The sequence below is a fragment of the Canis lupus genome, chromosome 5 (assembly GCF_048164855.1).
Source record: "Canis lupus baileyi chromosome 5, mCanLup2.hap1, whole genome shotgun sequence".
Taxonomy (NCBI): domain Eukaryota; kingdom Metazoa; phylum Chordata; class Mammalia; order Carnivora; family Canidae; genus Canis; species Canis lupus.
In genome coordinates, this window is record NC_132842.1 from 69,117,555 (window position 1) to 69,144,181 (window position 26,627).

The following is a 26,627-nucleotide window of genomic DNA, read 5'->3' on the forward strand; positions in this document are numbered from 1 at the left end:
GCTGCCTGGAATCAAGGGTCCCCATCTCCTTCAACACAATCTAACCCAAAAAACAAGGCATCCCTTTCCCCCACCCTTCGTCCTTACCACAGGCACACACCTCCTCAAAAGCAGCCCTGCAACCTCTCAGGACATTGGGTACTTAGGACAGAGTAAAAAATAACTACAGGGAACCATGGCTTTGATAATACTGCTTACTAACTAGTCCATGACTCCCTCCTACAATTCCCAGCCTCCCTTACAGTTAAATTCGGCTTGCATGACAAGTTCCAGTTAATAGTCTGAATGGAAGTAATGAGTGCTGGGCACCTGGGTGGCTCAGCAATTGAGTCTCTGCCTTTGACTCAGATCATGATCCCAGGGTCCTGGGATCGAGTTCCACATCAGGCTCCCTGCAGGGAACCTACTTCTCCCTCTGCCTATGTCTCTGCTTCTCTTTCTGTGTCTCTCGTGAATAAATAAATAAAATCTTAAAAAAAAAAAAAAGAAAGAAAGTAATAAGTGCCCTTTCAGGCTGGAGTATTTAATTGCCAGTGTATAACCCTACAGCAATCTTTCCCTTATTGAGGCAATCCTGACTCGTGAATAAATAAATAAAATCTTAAAAAAAAAAAAGTAATAAGTGCCCTTTCAGGCTGGAGTATTTAATTGCCAGTGTATAACCCTACAGCAATCTTTCCCTTATTGAGGCAATCCTGAAAGCCTTGCATTGAGGTTGTGGAAGCCAGGATGGAAGTGGCCTGGATCCCTGAGGTACTCAGTGGAGTAGAGGATACGTGTCTTGGAAAGTGCCTTGACCCAAATCAACACTCATCTTGCACAAGTAAGGAAAATAGACCATTGTTATGTTAAGCCATTGAGCCATTTGGGTTGTGTGTTACCACAGCAAAGCCTAGCCTATTGTGACCAACATATAGAAATTAATTGTTTTAGCCATCCAGTATCAGACCTCCCTATTTGAGGAGGAACATTCCCCCTCCTTATGGTATTGCCAAATCCAGTGGCCACTTTTCTGTTCTTTCCTGATTTCTCAGCAGCATTTGTCATAATTGACCACTCCCTCCTGGAAACATTTTATCTTGGCATCTGTGACATCACACCTGCCTGGTTTTTCTTCTCTCACAGCCTCTGCTTCTTAGTTTCCTTCACTGGCTCCTCTTCCACTGTTTTACCTCAAAAGTTTGAAGTTTCTCAAGGCTTATTCCTGGGGACCTTTCTCATGGTTTTACCTGCCACCCATGAGAAAGACAGCTGGTACCTTCCAGTATTCACTCAACCATTCTCTATTAGTCCCAGAGACCTTTTTTTTTTTTTTTTTTTTTTTAAAGCAGGGCACATGTATCTAGTTAAAAGACTGCATTTCTCAGTAGAGCCATGGGACTATGTTTTGGCAGATGAGATGTAAGCACAAAGGTATGGGACTTCCAAGGCAGTCTCCTAAAAAAGAAAAGGGTGCACTCTTACCCATTTCTCCTCCCTACTTCCAAAGGTGGGACATAATGAGGTGATCTTTTATTTTTTTAAAAAGATTTTAATTGTTTATTCACGAGAGAGAGAGAGAGAGAGGCAGAGACATAGGCAGAGGGAGAAGCAGGCTCCATGCAGGGAGCCCAATGTGGGTGGGACTCCATCCCGGGTCTCCAGGATCACACCCTGAACTGAAAGCAGACGCTTAACCACTGAGCCACCCAGGCATCCTCATAATGAGGTGATCTTAAGATTGGAAACCAAGTGCTGAGTGTAGCAGAGCAGCGCTCCTACCTCTGGACTTCCTTTTTGTGAAGAGAGTAACAAATTTCCATTGTAAGTTATTTTCTTTCGTTATGTGCAGCTAAACCTCACCCTAACTGATCATTCCTGTTGCTGTTGTAGTTGCACGCTTGCGTCCCATCAGGAAGCCTGCATACAGCACAAGAAAGACACTTCCATTGTTCGTTTCCCAGAGTTAGGAGTCTCTCATGTTCCTCACCCTCTCTGATTTTTCCCACTCATCTTCTCTCCCCTATAATCCCTTTCACTATACTTTATATTCCCCAAATGAGTGGGTGGGGGGATGGGGTGACCGAGTGAAGGGCACTGAGGGGGGCACTGGACGGGATGAGCACTGGGTGTTATGCTATATGTTGGCAAATCGAACTCCAATAAAAAAAATACAAAAAAATAAATAAATAAATCAGTAAGAACCTAAAAAAAACCTAAAATAAAATAAATCAGTAAGAACCTAAAAAAAACCTAAAATAAAATAAATCAGTAAGAACCTAAAAAAAAAAAAAAAAAAGTTCCATGTCGGGAGGGAAAAAAGTGCTAGGCCTCCTTCCACAAATTGTAAATAACCAAGCTACCAGGAGGGTGGAGTATGAGGTGGGCCTGGGAATACAGTTTTTCAGCTCACACAGAGCACTGAAAGCTGGATTAAGGAATTCGGGCTTTATTCTGTAAATCCCTTGCTGATAGGAAACCGTCTTATGTAGTAATGCCTCCAGGTTGTAGATGCTTAATGAATGACTATTTTCTTTATTAACGCTGCTAACTTGAACAGCAAAAGGAGTGTTGGAAGGTGGACCAGCTGGGAATCACCATGTGATCTACCCTCGTCCACGCTCTACAGACGAAGGAACCTCGGAGCGCTTGCTGTGAGGGGCAGTCGGCCCAGCCGCCAGGAGAGGCTCACGCAAAACACCTCAGCGGCGAAGGCGGTCGGGGCGGCGGGGATGGGGGAGGGGGTCACGAAGCGCAGTTGGGTCAGCGCCCGCTCAAGATGGCTGCCCGGGAACCCCATGACCAGGAGGAGGCGGAGCTCCGCCCCAGCACGCCCGGCCCCGCCCCGCCCGGCCCCGCCCAGCGCCCAGCGCCCAGCGCCCAGCGCCCCTCCGCGGTGGGGGGTGCGGGTTGTGAGGTGTCTCCGCGAGGCGCCTGCGCAGTGAGCAGAGGCGCGCGGGGCGGAGGCTTTATAACCACTTCGACGCGGCCGCTCGGCTTCTAGCTCGGGGAGGGCGGCCGAGGCGGCGGCGGTCGCGGCGGCGGTTGGGGGGCGCTGAGGCGGGAGCTGTGGCGGCGCTGGGCGCCGCTCGCTCCTCGGGCTCTGGGGGCCATGGGCTCTGAGAAGGACTCCGAGTCGCCGCGCTCTACATCTCTACACGCGGCCGCGCCCGACCCCAAGTGCCGCAGCGGCGGCCGGCGCCGGCGCCTCACCTTCCACAGTGTCTTCTCCGCCTCGGCCCGCGGCCGCCGCGCCCGGGCCAAGCCGCAGGCCGAGCCGCCGCCCCCGGCCGCCCCGCCGCCGCCCGCCCCGGTCCCGGCCGCGGCCCAGGCCCCGCCGCCCGAGGCGCTGCCCGCGGAGCCGGCAGCCGAGGCGGAGGCGGAGGCCGCGGCGGCGGCGGCGGCGGCGGCGGCGGCGGCGGCCGGGCCGGGGTTCGACGATGAGGAGGCGGCGGAGGGCGGCGGCTCGGGCCCGGAGGAGGTGGAGTGCCCGCTCTGCCTGGTGCGGCTGCCTCCCGAGCGGGCCCCGCGCCTCCTCAGTTGCCCGCACCGCTCGTGCCGGGACTGCCTCCGCCACTACCTGCGCCTGGAGATCAGCGAGAGCCGGGTGCCCATCAGCTGCCCCGAGTGCAGCGAGCGACTCAACCCGCACGACATCCGCCTGCTGCTCGCCGACCCCCCGCTCATGCACAAGTACGAGGAGTTCATGCTGCGCCGCTACCTGGCCTCGGACCCCGACTGCCGCTGGTGCCCGGCCCCGGACTGCGGGTGAGCGCGGGGGCGTGGCCGCCGGGGCCCCCGGGGCTGGACCCCACTGGGTCCTCGGTGCGGCTGGTGCGTGCGTGCGTGTGCGCGGCCCAGCGCCGAGCAGCGGGTGAGGGCCCCGCAGCGGGAAGGAGGGGAAGGCGGCAACCGCGGCGGGCCGGTAACCCGTCACGGTCGGCGAGCCCGGACGGGTGGGGGAAGGCACCCGCCACCTGCCCTGCCCGAGGCCTCGAGGTGGGGGCTGAGCAGTCGGGGAGGGCGAGGGAGCTGTCCATCAAGTCAGGAGGCAGGGAGAGGCCTTCAGGTCGGGTGCACGCCCCTCTGTCCAGAGGTAGGGGCCACGTCTTAAGGAGGGCGGGGAGCGGGTAACTGGCGAAGGACGGAATGAGCATATCATTCGGAGGGGCTCACAGCATTCGGAGGGGCGTGTCCCTTTGGCCAGTGACAGACTTAGCGGCACTGCAGCTGACCACAGCTGCGAAAGTTGGGATGAAGGTGATGGAAATGGCACTGGGGGGAAAGGACAGCTCACTGGCAGCTCCGGTGCATCTTGGGCATTGTGTTCCTTGTGTGCCAAGCTGTTGGGAGGCCCCCTGTGGTTCTTACACCGCTGCCTCGGGCAGGGTGAGGAGTGGACGGACCCTTTCTTTGTCCAGAGAAGCAACACTGAGAAGAAGGATGCCCAGAGGCTTGACACGGTAGGAGAAAGTGTGTTATCCAGCCCTTCTGATCTTGAGTTCTTGATGACTGTCTTTTAAGGAAGGTACCATGTATCCTGGATTTTTAAGGCCAGTGAGAAAATATGCAGTACGTGCAGAGATAGAATGCCACCAGATTTTACTATCTATAAAGTACTCAATGGAGACCACCCTCCCACCACGTAAAACAAATCTGTGTGTTACTGTCTGTACATCCCATGAATGGCTGCATGCAGCAGAGCGCTTATCTAGGGAGTGATAGGGAGTGATTGGGAGTCAGACTGTGCCGTTTACCAGTTCTGTGACCTTGAGCAGATCATTATGTTCTCGTGTGTTATGTTTTGGGGACAAAAAGATGCTAGGGACTCCTTGCAGTGTGTGAACATAATGCTAGTAAAAAAGCTGCATGGGCCTTTACTTCAAAGGAGTTTAAAAGGGCTTTTAATTGTAGCCTGTATACCAAGACTGTTTTAAGATTTCCATGATGCTGCTATTTGTCCCCTTCAAAAGAAGCTGTCTTAAGAGTGTCTAGGGGTCAAGTAGGAAGAGTTAACTTCTGTCTTTCTATTCTACTATCTCTAAAGATGGGTGTGCCATCTAACCTCACTGAGTTGGAGTTTCTAAATTACTTTGAAGTGTTGTGGTCAAAGGTATGGTGTTTGTCTATGGTAGATCACTTTCACTTTGAATTCATAAATGTCGGAAAGAATGTTGTAGGCTCTTATATCTGGTGGTCTGGTGATCTCACTAGCCTAAGAGGCTAATATATATGATAGGCAACTTTTATAGATACTGTTAATCTATTTTCTGAACCAAAGGGATATTTACTTGAAAGAACGCTGCATGGCTAATTTTGGAATAGTATATCAACTCCTTTTTGAGATGTCTTTCCTTGAATTTTAACTGAGAAATGTGGCATGGCTGATTATCTTTCTGGGAAAGTTCCCTTTTTGTTTTTATTTCTCTGAAGTCAATGACTGTTTTTGCTCACAACAATAAAAATGGACATGAATTAATTTACAATCTTTATGGTGACAACTGTGAACCATTACTGAAAGTTATTAAAGAATTAAGGCCATTTCTTACTTTAGCCAAGTATTGGGTTAGTATCATGTAGAGCTCTTTTTAATTAGTTAAAAGAATTATAAAAATTATATTTATGTATTTATCGTAATGTGTTATCTGTGGGTTTAAAGGAGGTGAAGTCTGCTGAAAGCAAGCAAGCTGGCATCTGAGTATCCATGTGCCAGGCATACATAATTTAATTTGATCCTTACAACATTGTAAGATTGATTTAGTCTTGTAGATGAGAAAACTGAAATTTAAATAAATTAAGTGGCTTGTTCAGGGTCATACCTATTGGGTGATGGAACTAGGCTTGAAACACTGGTCTTAACTCCAACCAAGGCCAATATTCTTTCCTCTCAACCTTTTCTTTTTAAAAAGCATGCACTACTGGGGATGCTACTATTTGGACCATTTTGTCAGTTGTGGCCTAAGGACAACTTTGAGAGAGCCAAGAATCTAGTTTCTTTTCTGATTCTTTTTTTGTGAACAGCCTCTTATCTACTTTATTTTTCTTCTCTGAAATAGGCCTAATCCTTTCCTGACTTGAGAAGCTTAATTAATGTTTGCAGAGTATTTTGAGGTCTGCAGTTGGAGGTGTTAGATAAACAGGGAGTAACTTTAAAATTCTGTCACTTCCCAAACAGGTGTCTGAGTTCCCTGGGGATGTCGCCAATGGTTTTGCCACTTCTTTTTAATGCCGGAAGAAAAACAGTTTGTTTTGTTTTGATCAAACTGTTCTATTCTTCTGTGTCTGGTAAAAATTATGGAGAGGATTAAGTGTAGTCCCTAGTTATCTTTTCTTGTACCTGACTATCTTTACTACTAACAGATCAAGTTCTTAGAGCCAAATTTATCAAGTTCTCCCTTCGCTCTGTGTGTGTATATGTCTATGTATTTGGCAGGGTGAAGGGGGCATGTAAGCGGTCTCACAGAGTTCTTTCTGATCATTAGTTTCACTATGATTATGATAATGAGAACATCATATATTAAAAGATTATTTGTTTACAAAATATTTGTAGAGCAGAGTCTTGAATTTTTCTTTTCCCACACTTGAATATGATTTTATTTTATTCATGAATAAGAGAACCAATGTCAGTAGGGAAGCGTTTACATTATTTTTTAATATTATTAAGTACTATATTACCAAGCATATTTAAAACATATTTTTAAATGAGATTAAATTAACTCAATATATAAATAACCATTTTTATAGTTCTTTATAATCTTCAGACTATAAGCTCATTCAGGAATAATTTTAATTTCATTAAAGTGGAGGATGGTGGTAAGCTTATTTTATAAAGGAGAAACCAGTTCGTAGAAGTTTAAGTGTGGGCTTCAATGTCTCAGGCTAATAAATAGTGCGGTTGATCTATAACCCCTTAGAGTCTCTGCTTAAGCATGAGGTCTTCTCAGACACCCCTACATCATGTAAATATATAATTTTTCCTCTCAAGTACCTTGTTGCCAATCTTTAAACCCTTTCAGAATCTCTAGAAGATTGAGAGGTGAGCAAAGGAGGCAACAAAATTTCCTGGTGTGCAGCAGCAGATCTTCTGTACAGATGAATAGGAGATAAGGCTGTCTTGACCTAAATTCTTTGTGTAGGTCCACATTGCTGGCTCTCTCTCCTGCAGAGTCCCCCCTCCTACCTGGACCCAACAGGTGTGAGCTTTTGGCCTTCCTGGACAACTGAACTGGACCATCCCATAAATAGGAAGATTCTGTTCATCTCTAGCACATTTATGAGGGAATTAAACTCCTTGACAAATTTCTCAGTGAAGGATTTTTTTTTTTCCTCTCTGAAGCCTTTCTACATCTTTATCTCTCTCTCTCTCTCTCTCTCTCTCTCTCTCTTTCTCTCTGGTATGACATTTTAAAAATTGAGATATAGCTCATGGGTACGTCTTCTCTTAATTTAGCTCTGTACCTTCTATTTCACAACTCCTCATTCTATCCTATCCTCTGCCCCCCATCTTCCCATCTGCACCCAGCTCCATACATTTTTCCCATATTTGTCAAAGTACTCATTCTAAAGTGGAACATTTTATATCACTCTCCTGCTTCCAACTGTTAGTACCTAACCTATAAAATGACTTATATCTTCAAGAACTGATTATTTTTATGATCTACCCTTATAATTTAAGTCCCTTTACAGTCTCCCACCATCTTTTCATCTTATTTTCTGTTTTTCACCTACATCAGTATTTTCCAATGTATATCATAGGTATTACTGAAAACCTTTTTGATCAAATAAGCTTGGGAAGTATTGGATTGAACAAAATTTATTTCTGAACTTTTTAGACCCTTTAAACATGCTAATATACGCTGTAAAGTTTGCTAATGCTAATATACAGTACATCTTCAATCTGGTGTAATTTCTCCAAATTTAGATCAACAGGAAACATGTTGGTTTGTTTTAAAGTTCCTTTTTTTTTAAAAAAAGATTTTATTTATTTGAGAGCGCTTGCATGCACAAGAAGGGGGGAGGGGCAGAAGAAGAGGGAGAAGCAGGCTCCCCACTGAGCAGGGAGCCTGATGCAGGGTGGGGACTCAATCCCAGGACCCTGAGATCATGACTTGAGCAGAGAAAAGTGGCTTAACCAAGTGAGCCACCCAGATGCCCTGTTTTTGTTTTTTTCTATGACATCTTTAACTGACACTTTCCCTATATGCAGTTTTCTATTTTTTTTTTTTAAGATTTTATTTATTTATTCACAAGAGACATAGGCTGAGGGAGAAGCAGGCTCCCTCTGGGGAGCCTGATGTGGGACTCAATCCCAGGATCCCTGAACCAAAGGCAGATGCTCAACCACTGAGCCACCCAGGTGCCCCTATGAGCAGTTTTCTAAGCTTCTTTAACAGTTACTCTGTACAGTGTTACTCTGTCTTCTGTTAGTGTCCTGATTTAACAATGAATTTTGTGCTCTGAATAGATTGAGAGTTTCTCTAGCCTAGGATAGCCATATTCCAACTTATTCTACAACTCTACAAACAAAATTTTTCAATTAGATCCCAGAAGAATGAGATAGTTGAATTTTGATAAGATAAAGAAGATGAACAGCACAGTTTTTTTTTGTTTTGTTTTTGTTTTTTTTTTATGATAGTCACACACAGAGAGAGAGAGAGAGGCAGAGACACAGGCTGAGGGAGAAGCAGGCTCCATGCACCGGGAGCCCGACGTGGGATTCGATCCCTGTCTCCAGGATCACGCCCTGGGCCAAAGGCAGGCGCCAAACCGCTGCGCCACCCAGGGATCCCAACAGCACAGTTTTTGAAAGAGAAACAGATAATGGGGATGGGAGGGTCAAGAAGAGGACAGACTGATGATCCTTCAGTAGACACTTTTGAGAATTATGCAGTGTTGAACCTTAGGTGATATTGGGTATTACAAAAAGGACTCAGACATGGTCCTCTTGACAGAGTGTTTGACCTGTTAGAAGAGATTAGATAGATAAATAGATATAGATAAAATTATAAACGCAATGCAATACATACTAAAGAAAACACAAATGCTCTTAGAGGATAGATAAAAGATTTTTGTATGATGGTGTCAAGAAAAACTTCATAGAGGAGGTAATATTTGATCTGGGCCTTGAAGAATGTGAGTAGGAATTCATACGAGGCAAACTGATGTGAGTAGAGGAAAAAAAAAACATCTTAAACCAGAGTGTTTTGAGCAAGTGCATAGAGGTATAAAAATACAATACTAAGTCTGGAATCTAGTTTGGTCAGCCTCTGGATGCACAATATGGAGAGCATGATCTGGAAAGTTAACTAGAGATCAATCTGAAAAGGTAGACTTAAAGATAAAAAATCTTTAAAAAAAAGTTATGTGGCCTGGAGCTAGAAAGTTTGAACATAATAGAGGAACACATTCCTTTAACTACTAGGGTCTGTTGGAGCATAACCAAATTCATAATATTGGGATTTTCTTCTCCAAGGCTGAAGTTAGGTAATGCTGTAGTCTATCTAGCCTGTCACATATTATTATATTTCTGAAGACTTAGGAAATTAACAAAATTAGTAAACTTATATAAACTTAAGGAGAGGGGGAAGGATACATCTGTTTTCTTAGCACCATGTAATTTCCATCACCTTCTATTTAGCTGCTGCTGCTTCCCCACCTCTCCCCCATGTAGCTTCTAATTAGCAACCCTGAATTCTTGGCTAAGCAAAGAGCAGGGTAGGAGAAAAGCTCCATTGTAGGACATGGAAGAGAAGAAACAAGATTGTCAAGGTGGATTTGGTCTCAAGGATGAAGTTTTTTTCAACTACCTAGGGAAGAAGATTACCCTATTCAGAATTTAGGAGTTTGCTCCTAAAATGGGTTTAGACAAAAATTTTTTTAAAGATTTTATTTATTTATTCATGAGAGACACAGAAAGAGCTAGAGACATTCGGCAGAGGGAGAAGCAGGCTCCTTGCAGGGAGCCTGATGTGGGACTCCATCCCTGATCCCTAGATCACGCCCTGAGCCAAAGGCAGACGCTCAACCGCTGAGCCACCCAGGCATCCCTAGACAAAATTTTAGAATTAAGTTATAGTATCTGGCATATAGTAAACCAATAGATACATGGATAAGGTTTAAAGATTGCTTTGTGATAGAGTAATGGGCCAGGAGAAGAGTTATAATGGCCTGAGGAAAGTAAAACACCTAAACAGGAGAGAGTCTCTATTATTCATTCAACACAAGTATTTTGAGCATGAACCAGTATGCTAGACCCGAAGATTAAAAAATGGATAGTACTTTTCCTTGAGTCTAGTCTGGCTGGAGAAATACACGTATAAACAGATAATTACAATATAATATAATAAGTAATATAAAGTTATTGTACATAGGCATAAAGTAGGCAACCAGCTACCTGGAGAGGTTAAGTGGATTTTATAGGGAAGATGACATTTGAGCTGGTTCTTAAATAGATAACTATTTGCCAGATCAAGAAGAAAGGAAAGAACGTTTCTAGGCAGAAGGAGTAGATTATGCAAAGGCCAGGAAGTAGGATAAAATGTGCTATATTGTTATACCATACCTTTCAGGGCAAGATCTCAAATGCAGTTTTAGAATATGTTTAGTTACACTTGGAGGTGGCAAGCTCCATTTTTGAGATAGAGGTTAAGGCTTGGCAATTTAAATTAGCTCAGTGTCATGCAGTATGAGTCAGGAGCAAGGAGCTCAGACCAGGCGCTCCAAAACAGGAATACCAAGTCTCGTGCCCTGAGTAATTCTGTGTCATGGTAATAGATCACTGTGGGTTCATGAGTATTTGGGGTTATTTTACTTCCTTGGAACCAATTTACACATCCAAAATTGACATTTTCAATCTTGTTAAATGTTCTTCTTTAAAATAAATAAAAGAATCTGTTAATAAGTATTTATTCCCACCAGGTAAGGTAGGAATGGATCAGGAAATTATCAAGGTTTCCTGAGTATGTAATTTTTATCATCAGCAATTGTGTTAAGGCAGGGAGGTCATCCAGTACCTTTCCCATTTAACACAAAATAACAAGCAAGTCACTTTCTTCAGGAGAAACATTGTTTATCTGTAGTAGCTATTTTGCAGTTAGGTAGGGTGAATTTACTCAGAACTCCTACAGGATATGAATCATTTGCATTCATACATTGACCTATTCTCACTTTGCTCTTTCTGAGAAGAGTTTTAGTACAGATTGTATTATATAACATAGATGATATGTCATTGATATTTTCAGTGTCATTCTCAAATCAACTTGCAGATTCTATAATAAACTGAGAACTTGAGTTGCTGCTATAAACATCAATGTACATTCAAATAAACAGGAGAATAAATCCAAGAAAATGTTATTAGCTTTTTTTTATAAGTTTGTGTGAAATCTTTGGCTATTGAAGGAGAAAGTGGACTAGAAGACAACAAAGCCCAATGGCAACACCTAAACCTGCATTCATTGACCTATTTAAAAATTGTTTGAACGTTCACAACTATTTCCCCTTCCTTGTTTCTTTACTTTAAAAAATTTTTTTAAAAAGTGTTCACTTATTGGGGGTTATCTAAACATTTAGTTGACATTTAGAACTAGTCAGAGAGAGGCTAATAGTTGTAAATATATTCGATTGTGAGAGAGTAATTCTAAGAAAATAAATGTGAATTATAAGAAACAGTTGATGTTGGTGCAGATGGGTTCTGAGTTGCCCATCTTTACTAAGAATATGTGTCAGAAGAGAGAAGGAAGGGGAGGGAGATAATAGCCTTATTATGTATTAATTAGTAAAGTAGATGAGTGGTATTCTTAGATTCTGGAGTCTGTCAAGGAAGTAGATATTTCAAGGTATAGATTTGAGTTTAAAAAAATGTTTGAAAGATAAAATGAGCTTTCAGTAGGAGAAGTTGATCACAAATCCATCTATGACAATTGTTTCAGACTATATGTGCTGAGACCAGATTCACTGTGTAACTTTTTTTTAAAAATTTATTTATTTAAAAAAAATTATTTATTTATTTATAAGAGAAACAGAGAGAGAGGCAGAGACATAGGCAGAGGGAGAAGCAGGCTCCCGGTGGGGAGCCTGACGCGGAACTCTATGCCAGGACCCCAGGATCAGTTCCTGAGCCAAAGGCAGATCACCGAGCCACCCAGGCATCCCTTCACTGTGGAACTTAAAATGAAAAAGTATACTTTAGTTTTCATAATACCTTTGTTTTACAAATGTTCTATCCTTAATATAAACAAATTCTAATCTTTAAAAATACAGCAAACCATCAAAAGGAATAGTTTTGTACTCTGTTATTTATGAAACTTGCTGTGGTAAACTGCTCTTAAGGAAGCTAGAATACATGCTAGAATTCAGCCTAAATATGGTATTTTTCCCTGTTTTTTCAAAGGTAAATGATTTGTGTTTTTAGAATCTCTCTCTCTTTTTTTAAAGATTTTATTTATTTATTTATGAGAGACCCAGAAAGAGAGGCAGAGGGAGGAGAAGCAGGCTCCATGCAAGGAGCCTGATGTGGGATTCAATCCCGGGTCTCTGGGATCACGCCCTGAGCCAAAGGCAGACACTCAACCACTGAGCCACCAGGCATCGCTGTTTTTAGAATCTCAAGAAGAAATTTACTTTCTCACACAGAATATGTTTTTACAGTTTTGTTAGTCATGCTTGTGTGTATTTTATGTGTTATATATGTACTTTTTTCTCTATATCACATGTAGGGGGGAGGAGTATCAGTTACCCCACCGAAACTGATGAATAATGTCTGTCTTGTTCCAGTCAATCTCACTCTACTCCTATCTCTTCTTATTTCCTTACCCAGTTATGCTGTTATTGCCTATGGCTGTGCCAGCTGCCCAAAGCTGACCTGTGAGAGGGAAGGCTGCCAAACAGAGTTCTGCTACCACTGCAAACAAATATGGCATCCAAATCAGACATGCGATATGGCCCGTCAACAGAGGGCACAGACTTTGCGAGTACGGACCAAGCACACTTCAGGTCTCAGTTATGGACAAGAATCTGGACCAGGTATGTTGGCATTGTCTCATTTTTCTCTTTATTTTATACTTCATAATGTGAGCCTAAAGCTGGAAGAGATTATTTTACTGTATAACCAAGTATTTCTTGGGATCAGAGAGCAAAAAATACTTGGTAATACTTTCAATATTCTATTTGACATGTAACTTCTCTCTCTGACAATTATAGGTTTTCCAACCTATAACTTGGTAAAATTGGAATAAAACAAAATTGAATTCTCTAATTTCTACCTTTTTAATAATATGTCTCATATTGGAGAGTAATTAGATCCTTTTGCAAGGGACTTTTTCAAAACTTTCATTGTGAGCAGAAAGACATTTAATGGGTATTAAACCTCTACTATCTTCCTATTAGCTTTAAGTACATCACAGCTTTTGGAAATAGGATACAGAGTTAAGGAAAGGAAAAAATATTAGTGTGGGTTAATGATTAACCTTAAAAGGAGGAACCTTGGCAAGTCAGAGTAAATCTATTTGAAAATGTCAGTGAGTTTATTGCCTTTTATAAATGTATTTTATTTCACTGATGTCATTTGGGAGAGGCTGGTAGGAAAGATTTTACCATTCACTTTTTCCTGGCACAGCATAATCTCCTAAATTGTCATTTTAATAGGATAGTTCCTAGCTTGCTGTGAAAATTACTAGGTGTGTGCTACATAACATACCCAATTATCTTTAGGTTTTGAATTTGAAAGTATCATGGGAGGGGTCTGTGGGTTGTGTTAACAGCACATCACAATGATACTTGCTGAGCCAGAGAAATGAATTTCCTGAGCTAAAGTTTTTCAAAACTTAAAGCCAATCCCAAGCTGCAGACTATTCTTCCTGCAGGACACCGCTTATTGGCTGGTGAAATTCCATTTTCCTTGGAACCATTTTTGTCTCTAGGGAAGTTTTCTTGTTCGGAGTGTGGCGTAAGTGCTGTGTACGATGCCAGTTTGGGGGATAGGCAGCTCAATATGAGACAGGATCCATTTTATGAAAATTCCTGAGGTCTAGACATAGCCAACCTTCCAGTGAAATGGGTTGCACAATTTGGAATTCTCAGCCAAGAGTTCTTGACTGCCTCTTCATTTTTTTAATATATATTCCTAGGAATAATAAGTCAAATTAGGTTTAACTGGGGGTATTTTTCTACCCAATCTTCCTTCCCCCCCTTAGCAGATGACATCAAGCCATGCCCACGATGTAGCGCTTACATTATCAAGATGAATGATGGAAGCTGTAATCATATGACCTGTGCAGTGTGTGGCTGTGAATTCTGTTGGCTTTGCATGAAAGAGATCTCAGACTTGCATTACCTCAGGTGAGATGGGAAATGTGTCCTTTGCTTTATAGTCTTGTTCTTTTACTGATTTAGGAAAAAGGTTGTCAAAGAGACTTAGTTGTCTATCCTCGCATTACAGTATAAGAAAGCTGTAAAAAGTTTTTTTTTTTTTTTGAAGATTTTATTTATTCATGAGAGACACACAGAGAGAGAGAGGCAGAGACATAGGCAGAGGGAGAAGCAGGCTCCATGCAGGGAGCCTGATGTGGGACTTGATCCTGGGACTCGATCCCAGGACTCCAGGATCACACCCTGGGCCGAAAGCAGGCGCTAAACCACTGAGCCACCCAGGGATCTCCTGTAAAAAGTTCTTCTGAAGCACTCCTGTGACCATGTTTTTCTTCAGTACAGAAACTTCCAGGGACTGTTTTCATTACCTTCCAGATAGAGTTCAGTTTCCCTCCCATAGCTTTCCAACAGTCTGGCCCTAATCTACTTCTCTAGCTTTTTTCATGTTGCTTTTATACATGTTATATTCCGGGTAACCTGGGCTTGCTATTTCCTCTCTCTCCTCTGGCTATCTTACTTGTTCATGTTCTTTCATAATTGTTCATGCTCTTTCCTTTGCCCAGAATGCTTTCTGATAACATCACCCTCCCAGCAATCCCCTTTTATCTCAACTTGTTCAGTTCTTATTCACCCTTCAGGAGCCACTTAAATGCCATTTCATCTATGATGCCTTCCCAGCTTTTTCTGCCTCGTTCTTCTGTATTGACATTCCTTAAATGTATAAATATCACTACTTTTACTTCATATACATGTCTAATTTGGTAAACTGCATAAGTTTATTAAGGTCAGAGTTAACCTTTTTACAGTTCCTGGCATGTAATCATTTTTCAAAGAATTCAAAGTGAATATTAAAATATTGTCCTGAAGGAGTTAATATTTGTAAACTTAAAATTCGTTGTTTGAATGCAACATTTTTATTTCCAATATAGTAAACATTGAGTTACTTACACTGTACCAATTAATCAGGGACACAAGGATGTGTAAGACGTGATCCCTACTTTCAAAATTGCTTATCCTATATAGTAGAGAAGACAGGACAAAGGGAGTGAAGAAAAATGGTTGAACACAAAACCATTAAGTATAAAAGTAGGCAAACTAAGGGTATGAAACTAGCATAAAGGGTGTGACAAGTCTTTTTAAATCCTTTCCCAGGAACATGGTTTACACTATCTATTGAATATGGGGAGAACATATGCCAAGAAAACTATGCAAATCAGTGTTCACTAACTGCAGGGCACAGTGCTTTTGGATGAGATGTCAAGTGTGTAGGTTGGGATCCCAAGTAGTATATCAGTCAAGGAAGCTGGATCAGTGTTGGGTTAGGGAGGACAGAGTTCAGTAGCAAAGAAAGGAAAGAAGTTTCAAGTCTGGAAGCCTATCTTTACAACCAAAAAGTAAAGGGCCCAGAGGTCTAATAATCTGACCTTGTCTTTTGCTCCCCCCTCTATATTCATTTCCTGCAACCTCTTGTAACTGTTAATTATTCTTATTGGAAAAAAAAAAAAGGCTCTTGCTCTTATCAAGCCCTCTGGTGACAACAGCTGCATTTGTAATATTGGTAGTAACTTTAACATGTTTCCTCTGCAGCCCCTCTGGCTGCACATTCTGGGGCAAGAAGCCGTGGAGCCGTAAGAAGAAAATTCTTTGGCAGCTGGGAACACTGATTGGTGCTCCAGTGGGGATTTCCCTCATTGCTGGCATTGCCATTCCTGCCATGGTCATCGGCATTCCTGTTTATGTTGGCAGGAAGGTAAGACATAATGAGTTCTGTGTGTGTTCCATCCCCAGGTAAAGTTTGGAAGGAAATAGGGAAGAGCTTATATTTCAGAACTTATTGAGAACCAACTAGTTCGTAGATAAAAATAACCTTAATTTCTTAAATGGATCTTCACAAACCCCAAGAGATCTAAAAGTTCTTATTAGCATCCTGGGCCTGGTTTGTCTCAGTGACTTAAAGGTGAAATACTTTCCTCACTAGCCCTGAGTTATTTTGTCTCTTCTTGGACTAACTTTTTCTGTATTAGTTTATGTCACCCTGATCTGAGTTAGGTTAAAAATTGAGAAAGATGGCTTCTTGGTAGGTGGGGGATAGACTTTAATATAGATAGAATATTCGCTTCTCTTTTTCCACCCTGGCAAAAAGATTGATATGTAACCTGCTGACCTGGATTTTCTTTCTTATTCTTAGATACACAGCAGATATGAAGGAAGGAAAACCTCCAAACATAAGAGGAATTTGGCTATCACAGGAGGAGTGACTTTGTCAGTCATTGCATCCCCAGTTATTGCTGCGGTTAGTGTGGGTAAGCAAGCCTGGACTGTGTCTCTTCTCCTTCCCTCCCTTTCTTTTCTTCTACCATATCCCTCTTCCCAGCTTTCTGATGATAGCAGTGTAGCCAGCTGGCCAGATGTGGCCAGATGGCCACCCTGGAGGCTCTCTACGTTTCATGTCAAACCTATCTTGGGAGTTAACTCTATTAGGCACTATTGTAATGAATATCAGCCACACAAAATTGTCAGTTTGGGATCTTTGGTTCTTAAATTAATAGAACTCTGGCACATAAATTGAATTAAAGAATATTACTTTAAGGGCAGCCCAGGTGGCTCAGCGGTTTAGCGCCGCCTTCAGCCCAGGGTGTGATCCTGGAGGCCCGGGATCGAGTCCCACGTTGGGCTCCTTGCATGGAGCCTGCTTCTCCCTCTGCCTGTGTCTCTGCCTCTCTCCCTCTCTCTCTCTCTCTCTCTGTCTCAGGAATAAATAAATAAAATCTTAAAAAAAAAAAAAAAAGAATATTACTTTAAGGCCTAGTTTTTCACCTTTTATCTTCCTTCTCCACTTGCTATGGAACCCACAAAATGAAATTACTTTTATTTTTTTAAAGATTTTATTTATTCATGAGAGACACAGTAGAGAGAGAGGCAGAGACATAGGCAGAGGGAGAAGCAGGCTCCATGCAGGGAGCCTGATGTGGGACTCCATCCTAGATCTCCAGGATCACACCCTGGGCCGAAGGCAGCGCTAAACCACGGAGCCACCCGGACTACCCAAATTACTTTTATTTTTATTTGCTTAATGCCTCAAAGTATTTTGGGAGACATGATGGTTTGTTTTAGGATAAGAATATTATAACAAGGGGCACCTAGGTGGCTCAGTCAGTTAAACATCTGCCTTTAGCTCAGGTCATGATCCTGGAGTCCCATGATAGAGCCTCATGTCAGGCTCTCTGCTCAGTGGGCAATCTGCTTCTCCCTCTCCCCCCTCCCCCTTATGTTCTCTCTCTCTCTCTCTTTTTCTCTCTCTCTTTCTCTCTCGTGCAAACATTGAGTTACTTAGTGAATGACAACTGAATGGCAACAGATGACAGATGGACTGTGTGCTTACTCTCTCTCTGAAATAAATAAAATCTTAAAAAAGAAGAATATTGTAACTAACATTTATTAAGGCTCTCCATGTACCAGTACCAGTAGTAGTTCTGAGTATTTTGCATGTATTAATTCATTTAATCCTTACAGCAGCACAATTGTAATAGAAAGGTGTTGTAATTTGCCCAAGGTCACTTAGCTGAAATGGGATTTTCAAGGCAGTCTGACTTCAGAGCTTGTACTCTTAATAACTAAGCCATTCTGCCTCACACAGCAGTAAGATTTTGGAATTAACACTGGGGGGGATCCTAAACCCCAGGAGTCACTTATTTAATGTTTGAGTATTGATTGGTTCTTGCATTGACATGTCAACAGTGAGTAGAAGAGGGAAAATGAAAGCAACATATACTCACTGTGCTGGGCACTGTATGCCTTCTCTTTTGATCTTTGACAACCCTGGGAAGAGATATGTGAGGTTATACCGCTAGTAAATTGGAGCCAGGGTTCTAATCCAGGGCTTTCTAATTCTAAGTCCAGTCATTCTGTTAGCCCTAGCTATCTCTTTAGGATAGCCATGTTTTAGGTGTCTTTGGCCCTTTATAAAGTGGTGTGTCTGTGCTTAGGCTGGGAAGGAGAATTTAGGGCAGTTGCAACCCGATGGCCTGCTGATTTGTTTCCTTCTCCTCCCCCAGGTATTGGTGTCCCCATTATGCTGGCTTATGTGTATGGGGTTGTGCCCATTTCTCTCTGTCGTGGAGGTGGCTGTGGAGTTAGCACGGCCAACGGAAAGGGGGTGAAAATTGAATTTGATGAAGATGATGGTCCAATCACAGGTAAAGAGAGGATTTTCATTTCCCTTAAATTTATGGGACAGAAGATAAAAATCAGTAGAATTCAGCACATTTTACAGAGAGATTGTCATTGGATTATTTTGGATAATGAGCTTTGTAGGGGGTAAAGTATTTTTAGCTTTTCATTTCTTTGTTCCAGAGTTATTAGGTTAATTCCTCTGGTACTTGGCTCTGTGTGACAGGTACAAACTAGTAGGATTCCAAGTAACTCCAAGTATGCTGGTAATAGTAGTGATTATAATAAAGTCTTATATCTACATAGTACTTTATAATTTTCAGAGGAATTCACACAGTTATTATCTCACCTGGTTTTTACAACAGCTCTCTGAATAGGAAGGGCAGGGGCTATTATTATCCCTGTTTAATGGGAACTTCTTTAAACTTTTGTCTCAACATCTGTTAAATGGGTTTAAGAGCTTCTGCAGAGCTGGGACTAGAGCAAGTCTTCTAGCTTCTTTTTTTCCCCCCACCTTCTACTTTGATGTTTTCACTTTACCATATTAAAGTGAAAACTAAGCTGGGGCACAGAGAGTCTCACAAGTTTTGGAAGCTTTCTACCAGAATCAACACCTAACATGACCTAAATATATTTTTGAAGTCTTCATGTTTGATTAGATGACATCTATGGTAAAATGGGCAGCATAGTGGACTTGGAGTTGGAAGTATAGTTTCATGTGACCAGGCATGACTTGAACATGTCATTTAGTTCTAAGCTTTTGCTTTCTCTTCTAAAGTTGGGACTGTTATTGCCTAGTTACTGGGAAGATTAAATATTAACAATATGTTAGAACACCTAATGTGTGGTGGCTACATATAGTAGTTATTAAGTGAGTAAATGAGTATTTTCATGAATTTTCTCCACTCTGAAGAGTCATTACAGGAAAATAACAGACTCTATTATTGATGCTATATTATTTTGAATTGAAATGTTTGGTTCCATCTCCAGTGGCCGATGCCTGGCGAGCCCTCAAGAATCCCAGCATTGGGGAAAGCAGCATTGAAGGTCTGACTAGTGTATTGAGCACAAGTGGAAGCCCTACAGATGGACTCAGTGTTATGCAGGGTCCATACAGCGAAACAGCCAGCTTTGCAGCCCTCTCAGGGGGCACTCTGAGTGGTGGCATTCTTTCCAGTGGCAAGGGAAAATATAGCAGGTAAGCAATAGATAATTTCTGATAGAACCAGTTAGAATGGTAAGAAGTAACATACCTGTATCGAGCCATTTCCCTGTGCTAGGCACATCTCATATATCATCTGATTTTGGTGTAATCATCGTGGTTTGGGTCTTTTGTTATTGTTGTTTTTAATTTTACAATGAGAAAACAAGTTTCTAAAACGCTAAATGACTTACACAAAGTTCAGTGTTCTTTCTACTGCACCATAGTGGCTTCCTATAAAGAATAATCCTGAGTTCAGATATCCTCTCTACTACATTAGGCTGCCTGCTTCTGGAAGGGAATGCGTGCATTTTTGTAGAGTTCCCAGGGCTGTGCTCCCCATGAGGCTTTTCACTGACCTTCAATTGAATAGCATCTATACTGTATCTTATTGGCTTTTGATGCTACGATCCTTATTACCTTATTATTCCCATTTGATAGATAAGGAAGATCAATTCTACGAATTTGTGTTGAGAAGCTATAAAGCTTTGTGACTAAAAATGTTTGACTTGCTCATTTTACCAGTTAGGTAAAGCAGAACATATTCGGAGGAGCATAACAGGTGTTAATATGAGAAGCAGTTAATTGAATGCACTTGAGAAGAGAGGCCTGCAGATGGGGCAAAACAGGATAGGGAGGTAAGAGAAATGGTTGCCTTCAGATATCTGAAGGGCCTTAAATAGGAAGAAAGGATTCTGACTCATGCCAAGAGGTAGATTGAGACAATTTGGCAGAAGCTAGAGGGAAACCTAATTTTGTTTCATTATAGAGAATATAGGGAAAATCTATATAAAAGTCCAAGGAAGAACTGAATTACTTCAGAAGATACTGAGCTGCTTATCCCTGAAGTGTTTAAAGTAAGACCAGATGGCCATTTGGCTATTAGAAGGAGTCAAGCAACAGATGACAGATGGACTGGATCCCACACCTGAGTGCCTGTCAGTCACCTGGGAGCCTCTTAAAAATAGATTTCAGGGCCCTATCCCAAAATTAATAAATTGAATCTCCTGGAGTAGGACCTAAGGAATCTGTGTTTTGAAAAGGCTCCCCAGGTGATTCTAGCATAGTCATTGTACAAGCTAGCATCTGAGAAGCACCTAAACAATGGCGTTTGTGAACATCCTCTTCCAATTCTGAGATTCTATGAAAGATCTGAACCTAGAACCCAGGTCTCTGATTCAGTGCACTTTCCATTACACTGCCTCATCTTCCTGGAGCATGGCATATTCTTAAAGGGTATCTAAGCCTGGAGCTGCAGAGTAAAGGCATAGGCTGTACAATGGGGGTTGCTCGAATGTGCAGCTGGAGGCTGCTGCTGACCAATCTGTGTCTCATGACTCTGGTCATCTCTTGTTAGGGGATCCCCCCCCACATGCCAGAGAACTCACTGCTGGGCTTTCTTAAAACCATCACTGTTGTAAATAAGCAGACAGACATAATTGGAGACTGACTTGCTGAAACTGCAGCTTAGCCAGTCCAGCTGTTCCAGTTCTGTGAAAGCCTTTTATAGGAAGTAGATGAGTCAGATGGGTTTGTCTGTGAAACCTATTAAGAGGAAATACTTAGGTGTGTAGCAAACTGGTGTTAGAGCCAAGGAAGGAAATAGTTATTAGGTTCTCAACTTTGAGACACCATCGGGAAATTTTGCTACTCTTGTGGGAGGTTGGATCCTCTATGTCCTTCAGTCTCGTAGCCTGGGGGTAATTTGATTGCTAAGTGTTTGAGTTCCTATTGCAAGACACAGAGGGTAAAGTATAAATGAGATGTAGTCTCTCCTTTTTTTTTTTGGAGTTCACAGATGAGTGGGGGAGAGATGCATAAATTGATTAAGTAGGTAGATGCTATGGGAGCATTTAACAGGAAATGACTGGTTTGCTGGGAGAGTGAGGGGAGGTACTTCTTTTGTTGTTAAGGACTGAACACATAAGGAAAGGAAACTTCCAGAGAGAGGACGTAGTATGTGCCAAGTTATGGAGGTATACAATGTATATGTGTGTATAAGGAAAGAAAGAATTCAGAGTGATTATGATTTAGGACCTACGGTGAGAGATGGAACTGGAGAGAGAGCTTGAAGGCAGATCATGAAGACCTTAAATGCCTGTTGGTAGTAGAGAGCCAAGAGAGGACTGTTAGAGTGATCGGGTCTTGGTCCACATTGGCACTGATCTGTAAGGTGTTGGACTTGGACTTAGGGCTGCTGGAGAGAGAACCTAATTGCAATTTTCCAGGCAGGAGCTGTTGAGCACCTAAAGTTACGTAGTAGCAATGGGGAGAGAAAGGAGGGGACGATTTCAGTAGATATTCAAGAGAGAGAAATGTGTGGGCATCTATTTGAGCTATTTGACAATTGGAAAAGATCAGATCAACTCAATTTGCAAGATAACAATAGATGTGTTCCAGGAAGCAGACTGTCTCGGAATACCCAGGTCTTGTATTAACTTGAACGTCCCCTCTTTACACAGGTTAGAAGTCCAAGCCGATGTCCAAAAGGAAATTTTCCCCAAAGACACAGCCAGTCTTGGTGCAATTAGTGACAACGCAAGTACTCGTGCTATGGCCGGTTCCATAATCAGTTCCTACAACCCACAGGACAGGTATGTGAACAGTCAGAGATGCCCAGGAGAGGTTAACAGTTTGTGGTCGGGTCCTAGGCCTTCAGATTTTCAATGCCTCATGTCAGGGCTGTGTGTACCATCAGATAGGGTATATAGTGTGTGCCCTGTGAGCTCACTGGGCAGGTTCTTGGTATAGGGGTATTTAGGATCTTTTGATTGATTCTTCTTGTTAGCCCTTGATTTTTAGGGGTTTCTTTCTTCCTTTTCTTCCCTCTCCCCACTTTTTCAGGTCTTTTTTGGCTATTGTATAATTATTCACGGAACTTAAGGAGCTAGATTGCTGTTCACTGATGTCTGTGGGTCTGTGGCTTTTGCTCTTAGGTCGCCCTTTGCTTGATGTGTCTCCTGTCACCTAGTTCTCTTTATTTTTGAGAAGCTAGTGTAACTGATAATGGTGTGATTGCAGCATTCCCTACAGGAGAGGTTCTGGTTTCTTCTAATTGTGACATAGTAGTAAGACACTACGAATCTTCTTTCATTTTTGTATTTTGAGTAAGATAGTGTGAGGGTCTGACCCTTAGTTGAATTTTGAAAGCTCTTTTTTAGTTGTGTAAAGAAATTGGCAGAGGTATGTGTGTTCTTAATCATCAAAAGCGTTCTAGTTCTTCTCTTATTTGAGAATTAAGTTAAATTTTTATTTTTGCTAAAAGTGAGTTTCAGTCTACAGTTTACCTATGCTTTGAACTTTCTAATCCTGATCCCACAAACTGCTTGTACCAACAGGTATAGCATGACCCATTCATGATTCAGCAAAGTGGATTTTGTCTCCACAGAGAATGCAACAATATGGAAATCCAAGTGGACATTGAAGCCAAACCGAGCCACTATCAGCTGGTGAGTGGAAGCAGCACAGAGGACTCGCTCCATGTTCATGCTCAGATGGCAGAGAATGAAGAAGAAGGTAGTGGTCGTGGTGGCAGTGGCAGCAATGAAGAGGATCCTTCCTGCAAACACCAAAGCTGTGAACAGAAAGACTGCCTGGCCAGCAAAGTTTGGGATATCAGCCTGGCCCAGCCTGAGAGTATCCGTAGTGACCTGGAGAGCTCTGATACACAGTCAGACGATGTGCCAGACATCACCTCAGATGAGTGTGGCTCCCCTCGCTCCCATACGGCAGCCTGCCCCTCGACTCCCAGAGCCCCAGGTGCACCGAGCCCAAGTGCCCATATGAACCTCTCTGCCCCAGCCGAGGGGAAGACTATCTTGAAGCCAGAAGGTGCAGAAGCCAGAGTATGAAGTGGAATGAATGCTGTTCTGAGAAGCACACTTGTTGTAACTGCATCTTTTGGAATCTTTTTTTGGGGAGGCGGGGACTTATGTATTTTATTTCAAAGATTCTCTGGTCACAGGTTTTCCCCAGGGAAATTCTGAGAAATTTGCAGTTTCTTACCAGATAAAACATGGAGATTTTTGCCCTTAGTCCTACCCCCCAACCCCTCCCTCCTTTTTTTAGTTTTAATTTATTGGTTAAATTGATGGTGGCAATCCGTGAGATGTGTCAAAGAGTGTACAGATGTATGTGTGTATATTGTATGTATGCTAACATATTACTGAAGGACACATTTTAATAAAGATTTCTGTCGTAATTCAATTCAATCTCATTTTCCTTGGCTTGGGTAGTCCTACAGAGCCAAGTGTTTGAGTAGACCACTTACATCTCTAACAGTCTCTAGATTGGAGTTTTCCCATTCCCAGGAATGAAGGATTGTATTCTAACTAGGACTGCAGTGGAGTCCTCTATAAACCGACGACTCCTAGCCTGACAGGAAGTAAAGGTAGGCTTGTTTTGGACTGTGTAGTCAGACTGAAGAATTAGCTGAGTCAGCCATATGGAGAAGCTGTGGATTAAAATGAACCTTGTTTGCCCTCTAGAGGCAACTGTGCAGTTTTCCTGTTAAAGCTTTACTTCTCCGAGTTGTTTGTAGTCACTAGGAGAAATGTGGTTCAGAAGAGGCGAGGGGTGGCTGTTCCCAGTGGCTCTTCAGAGAGATCCCAGTGAATGGTACAGGGTTACAAGTTGGGGACAGAGTATTCTTGTTGGAGAAGGAAAGGTACCGATTTTGCATAATCACCAAGCAATAGCCCAAGTGTTTGTTATATTCTCAGGTATGCATTCCCTGTTCCTAAAAGCTTTCTCTGTTTTGCCAACGTCATGTAAGTGAGAGTGGCTAAGGAATCTGACTAAAATTCATATTGAAAGGAGAGAGGAGACATGCCATCAAAATCTAGCATTTAATTTTATCTGCTCTTATAAATTCATCCGAATTGAGCTAAGTTAGTACTACTTAGGATTTTGGCTCTGTCTAGAATAATGGCCTTAGAAATGAAAGTTCATACATAGTATAGCAGAAAAACTAAAAGATTCATGAAACCTGATGTAAGATTCTAAATCTGGCAGTAACTTTGTGACTGTGAGTCAGTTTCTGTCTCATGCCCCTAATTTCCCCAATTCTTAGACAATATTTAAGGAGCTTCCAGTGCCAAACTTCTCTAGCACCTTAGCCCTGGGCCCAGAGGAAGAGTTGTCATCCTTTCCCTGAGGACCAGATGGCTTTCTGTTTCCTTTCACAGATGCCTGCTCCTTGTCTTCCTGGCCTGTGCTTTACCACAATGAAGAGGAGTCTGGACAACAACTTGGAAGATGATTATCTCTTGGGCACTGCAGCTAGATTTAGCACATTTCCCTGTGCCTGGAACAGGAAATGCTCTTGGTGGACTTAAGGTCTCTGGAAGAAAGTGCCCTAATGTCCTTGTGTGAAAAGGGGGACCTGTTGGAAAAGGGGGCAGACAGTCTGGAAATCTCTGAAATGCAAATAATCAACTCAAGATTGCAATTCTCTTGAAGCCTCACCAGATAGCAGTTAACTTGGATAAAATCGAAGAAGTCTTTGGAGGGGCAAGAGTTGGCAGCCAAACCTGTGTTGTTATCTGGGTTCCACGTCTTCCCACTGTGAGACTTGGGCAGTTGCCTCTGAGTCTGCTTTCACTTAGGCAACATGGGGAAAACAATCCTTAACTGTGGTCGTAAAGATTGAGTGAGATGTTGTACTGAAATGCTTTTGGTAAAGACCCATGTTTTTTCCTCCTGCAGGAATGAGAAAAAGTAAGGGGAGATGATGGGTGTCATCTAAGGGAAAAAAAACAACAGAACTCTACACCAGAGGCTATGAAAAACTAAGCTTACTCTAATCCTTTGTAACACTCCTGTTGTAGTCCTGTTGTAGATCCTAGACATTAGCTGATGAAAAGGCCCTTCGGCGCCACCTGGACAAGAACATGAGTAATGCGTTGGAAAAGTTAGTTCTCCCTTTAAAATATGGTGAAAGTTTAACTTCCTCTTTGTTTTTTTCATTTTGAAATGCCTACCACATTTCAAGTATAGAATTCAGCAGTAAAGAAAACACAAAATTATCGTCCCTGTGAAACTAAGGCTTTAGGGGGAAAGACGATCAGATCTATAATCTGGATGAGGGTAAATACACTGAAGAAAACAAAGCAGGGAAGAGAGAATGGTAGATGATTCTACTTCAGATGGTGGTGTAGGCTTCTTTGATAAAGGTACATTTTATCAGAGTCCTAAGGGGAATGAGAAGGAACCAGTGGATATCTAGGGGAATAACATACCAGACAAAAGTTTCTTTGGTGGAACATCCTTAGTCTGATTAACACACACACACACACACACACACACACAGCTTACATGCCTATATGTCTTGACCTATGTGGACCAAGGAGGTTGGAGAGGTGGCTGGGGATGAGATTGTATAGATTTAGCAAAACCACTCTGCAGACAAATTTTACGTTTCTCTCAGGCCAAGAAGAGAGGTAATCTTGAAATCCAGACAGACGGGATGCTTGTAGTCAACTTTCAAAAAGGCTAAGATTGGGGTAGGATTTGTCTGTTCACCAGTCCTACTTGAAATGATGTAAAGAAACTCACAGATATAGTAAATGGGTACTAACGTATTCCGACCCTTTTCAATATACTTTCTTGTACTCCAGAGGCTGGGAAGCTAAGGACTATGTGTCTTAAACTTTCTTAAACCAAGATTCTGAATATAATTTAAGTTTTGCTAATTAACTATGCAAGCAAGATGTGGAAGGAGGGAGTGATTGAGGCATCATCTTCAGCAACTTTGGCTGGTTGCTACTGCAAGGATATAGAGACCTTGGATTTCTCTTCAACAGTATTCCAATATCCATCCGTAGTTTTGTAAGTGTTGAAGGGCTTCCTGATCCATAAATAACAGTGATGTGTGTTCCTGTAGTTAGCCTATGGTTGCCTCCTGATACCTTAT

General features: G+C 42.3%; 1 protein-coding gene across 5 annotated transcripts; it reads left to right on the forward strand.

Moving 5' to 3' along the window:
• Nucleotides 1-3,013: 3,013 nt before the first annotated feature.
• On the forward strand, nucleotides 3,014-25,660 carry RNF19B (ring finger protein 19B). 5 transcript variants are annotated; one of them, XM_072827181.1, is made up of 10 exons: nucleotides 3,017-3,747; nucleotides 12,794-12,999; nucleotides 14,169-14,313; nucleotides 15,931-16,093; nucleotides 16,532-16,646; nucleotides 18,399-18,539; nucleotides 19,504-19,711; nucleotides 22,177-22,308; nucleotides 23,103-23,545; nucleotides 24,901-25,660. In XM_072827181.1, the coding sequence occupies exons 1-10, from the start codon at nucleotides 3,092-3,094 to the stop codon at nucleotides 24,972-24,974; spliced, it is 2,283 nt and encodes a 760-aa protein (XP_072683282.1). In that variant the 5' UTR covers nucleotides 3,017-3,091; the 3' UTR covers nucleotides 24,975-25,660. The 5 variants fall into 5 exon arrangements, with proteins under 5 accessions (XP_072683286.1, XP_072683282.1, XP_072683285.1 ...); XM_072827184.1 differs by having other exon boundaries at nucleotides 3,019-3,747; nucleotides 23,103-23,601; XM_072827182.1 differs by having other exon boundaries at nucleotides 3,019-3,747; nucleotides 14,172-14,313.
• Nucleotides 25,661-26,627: the final 967 nt, after the last annotated feature.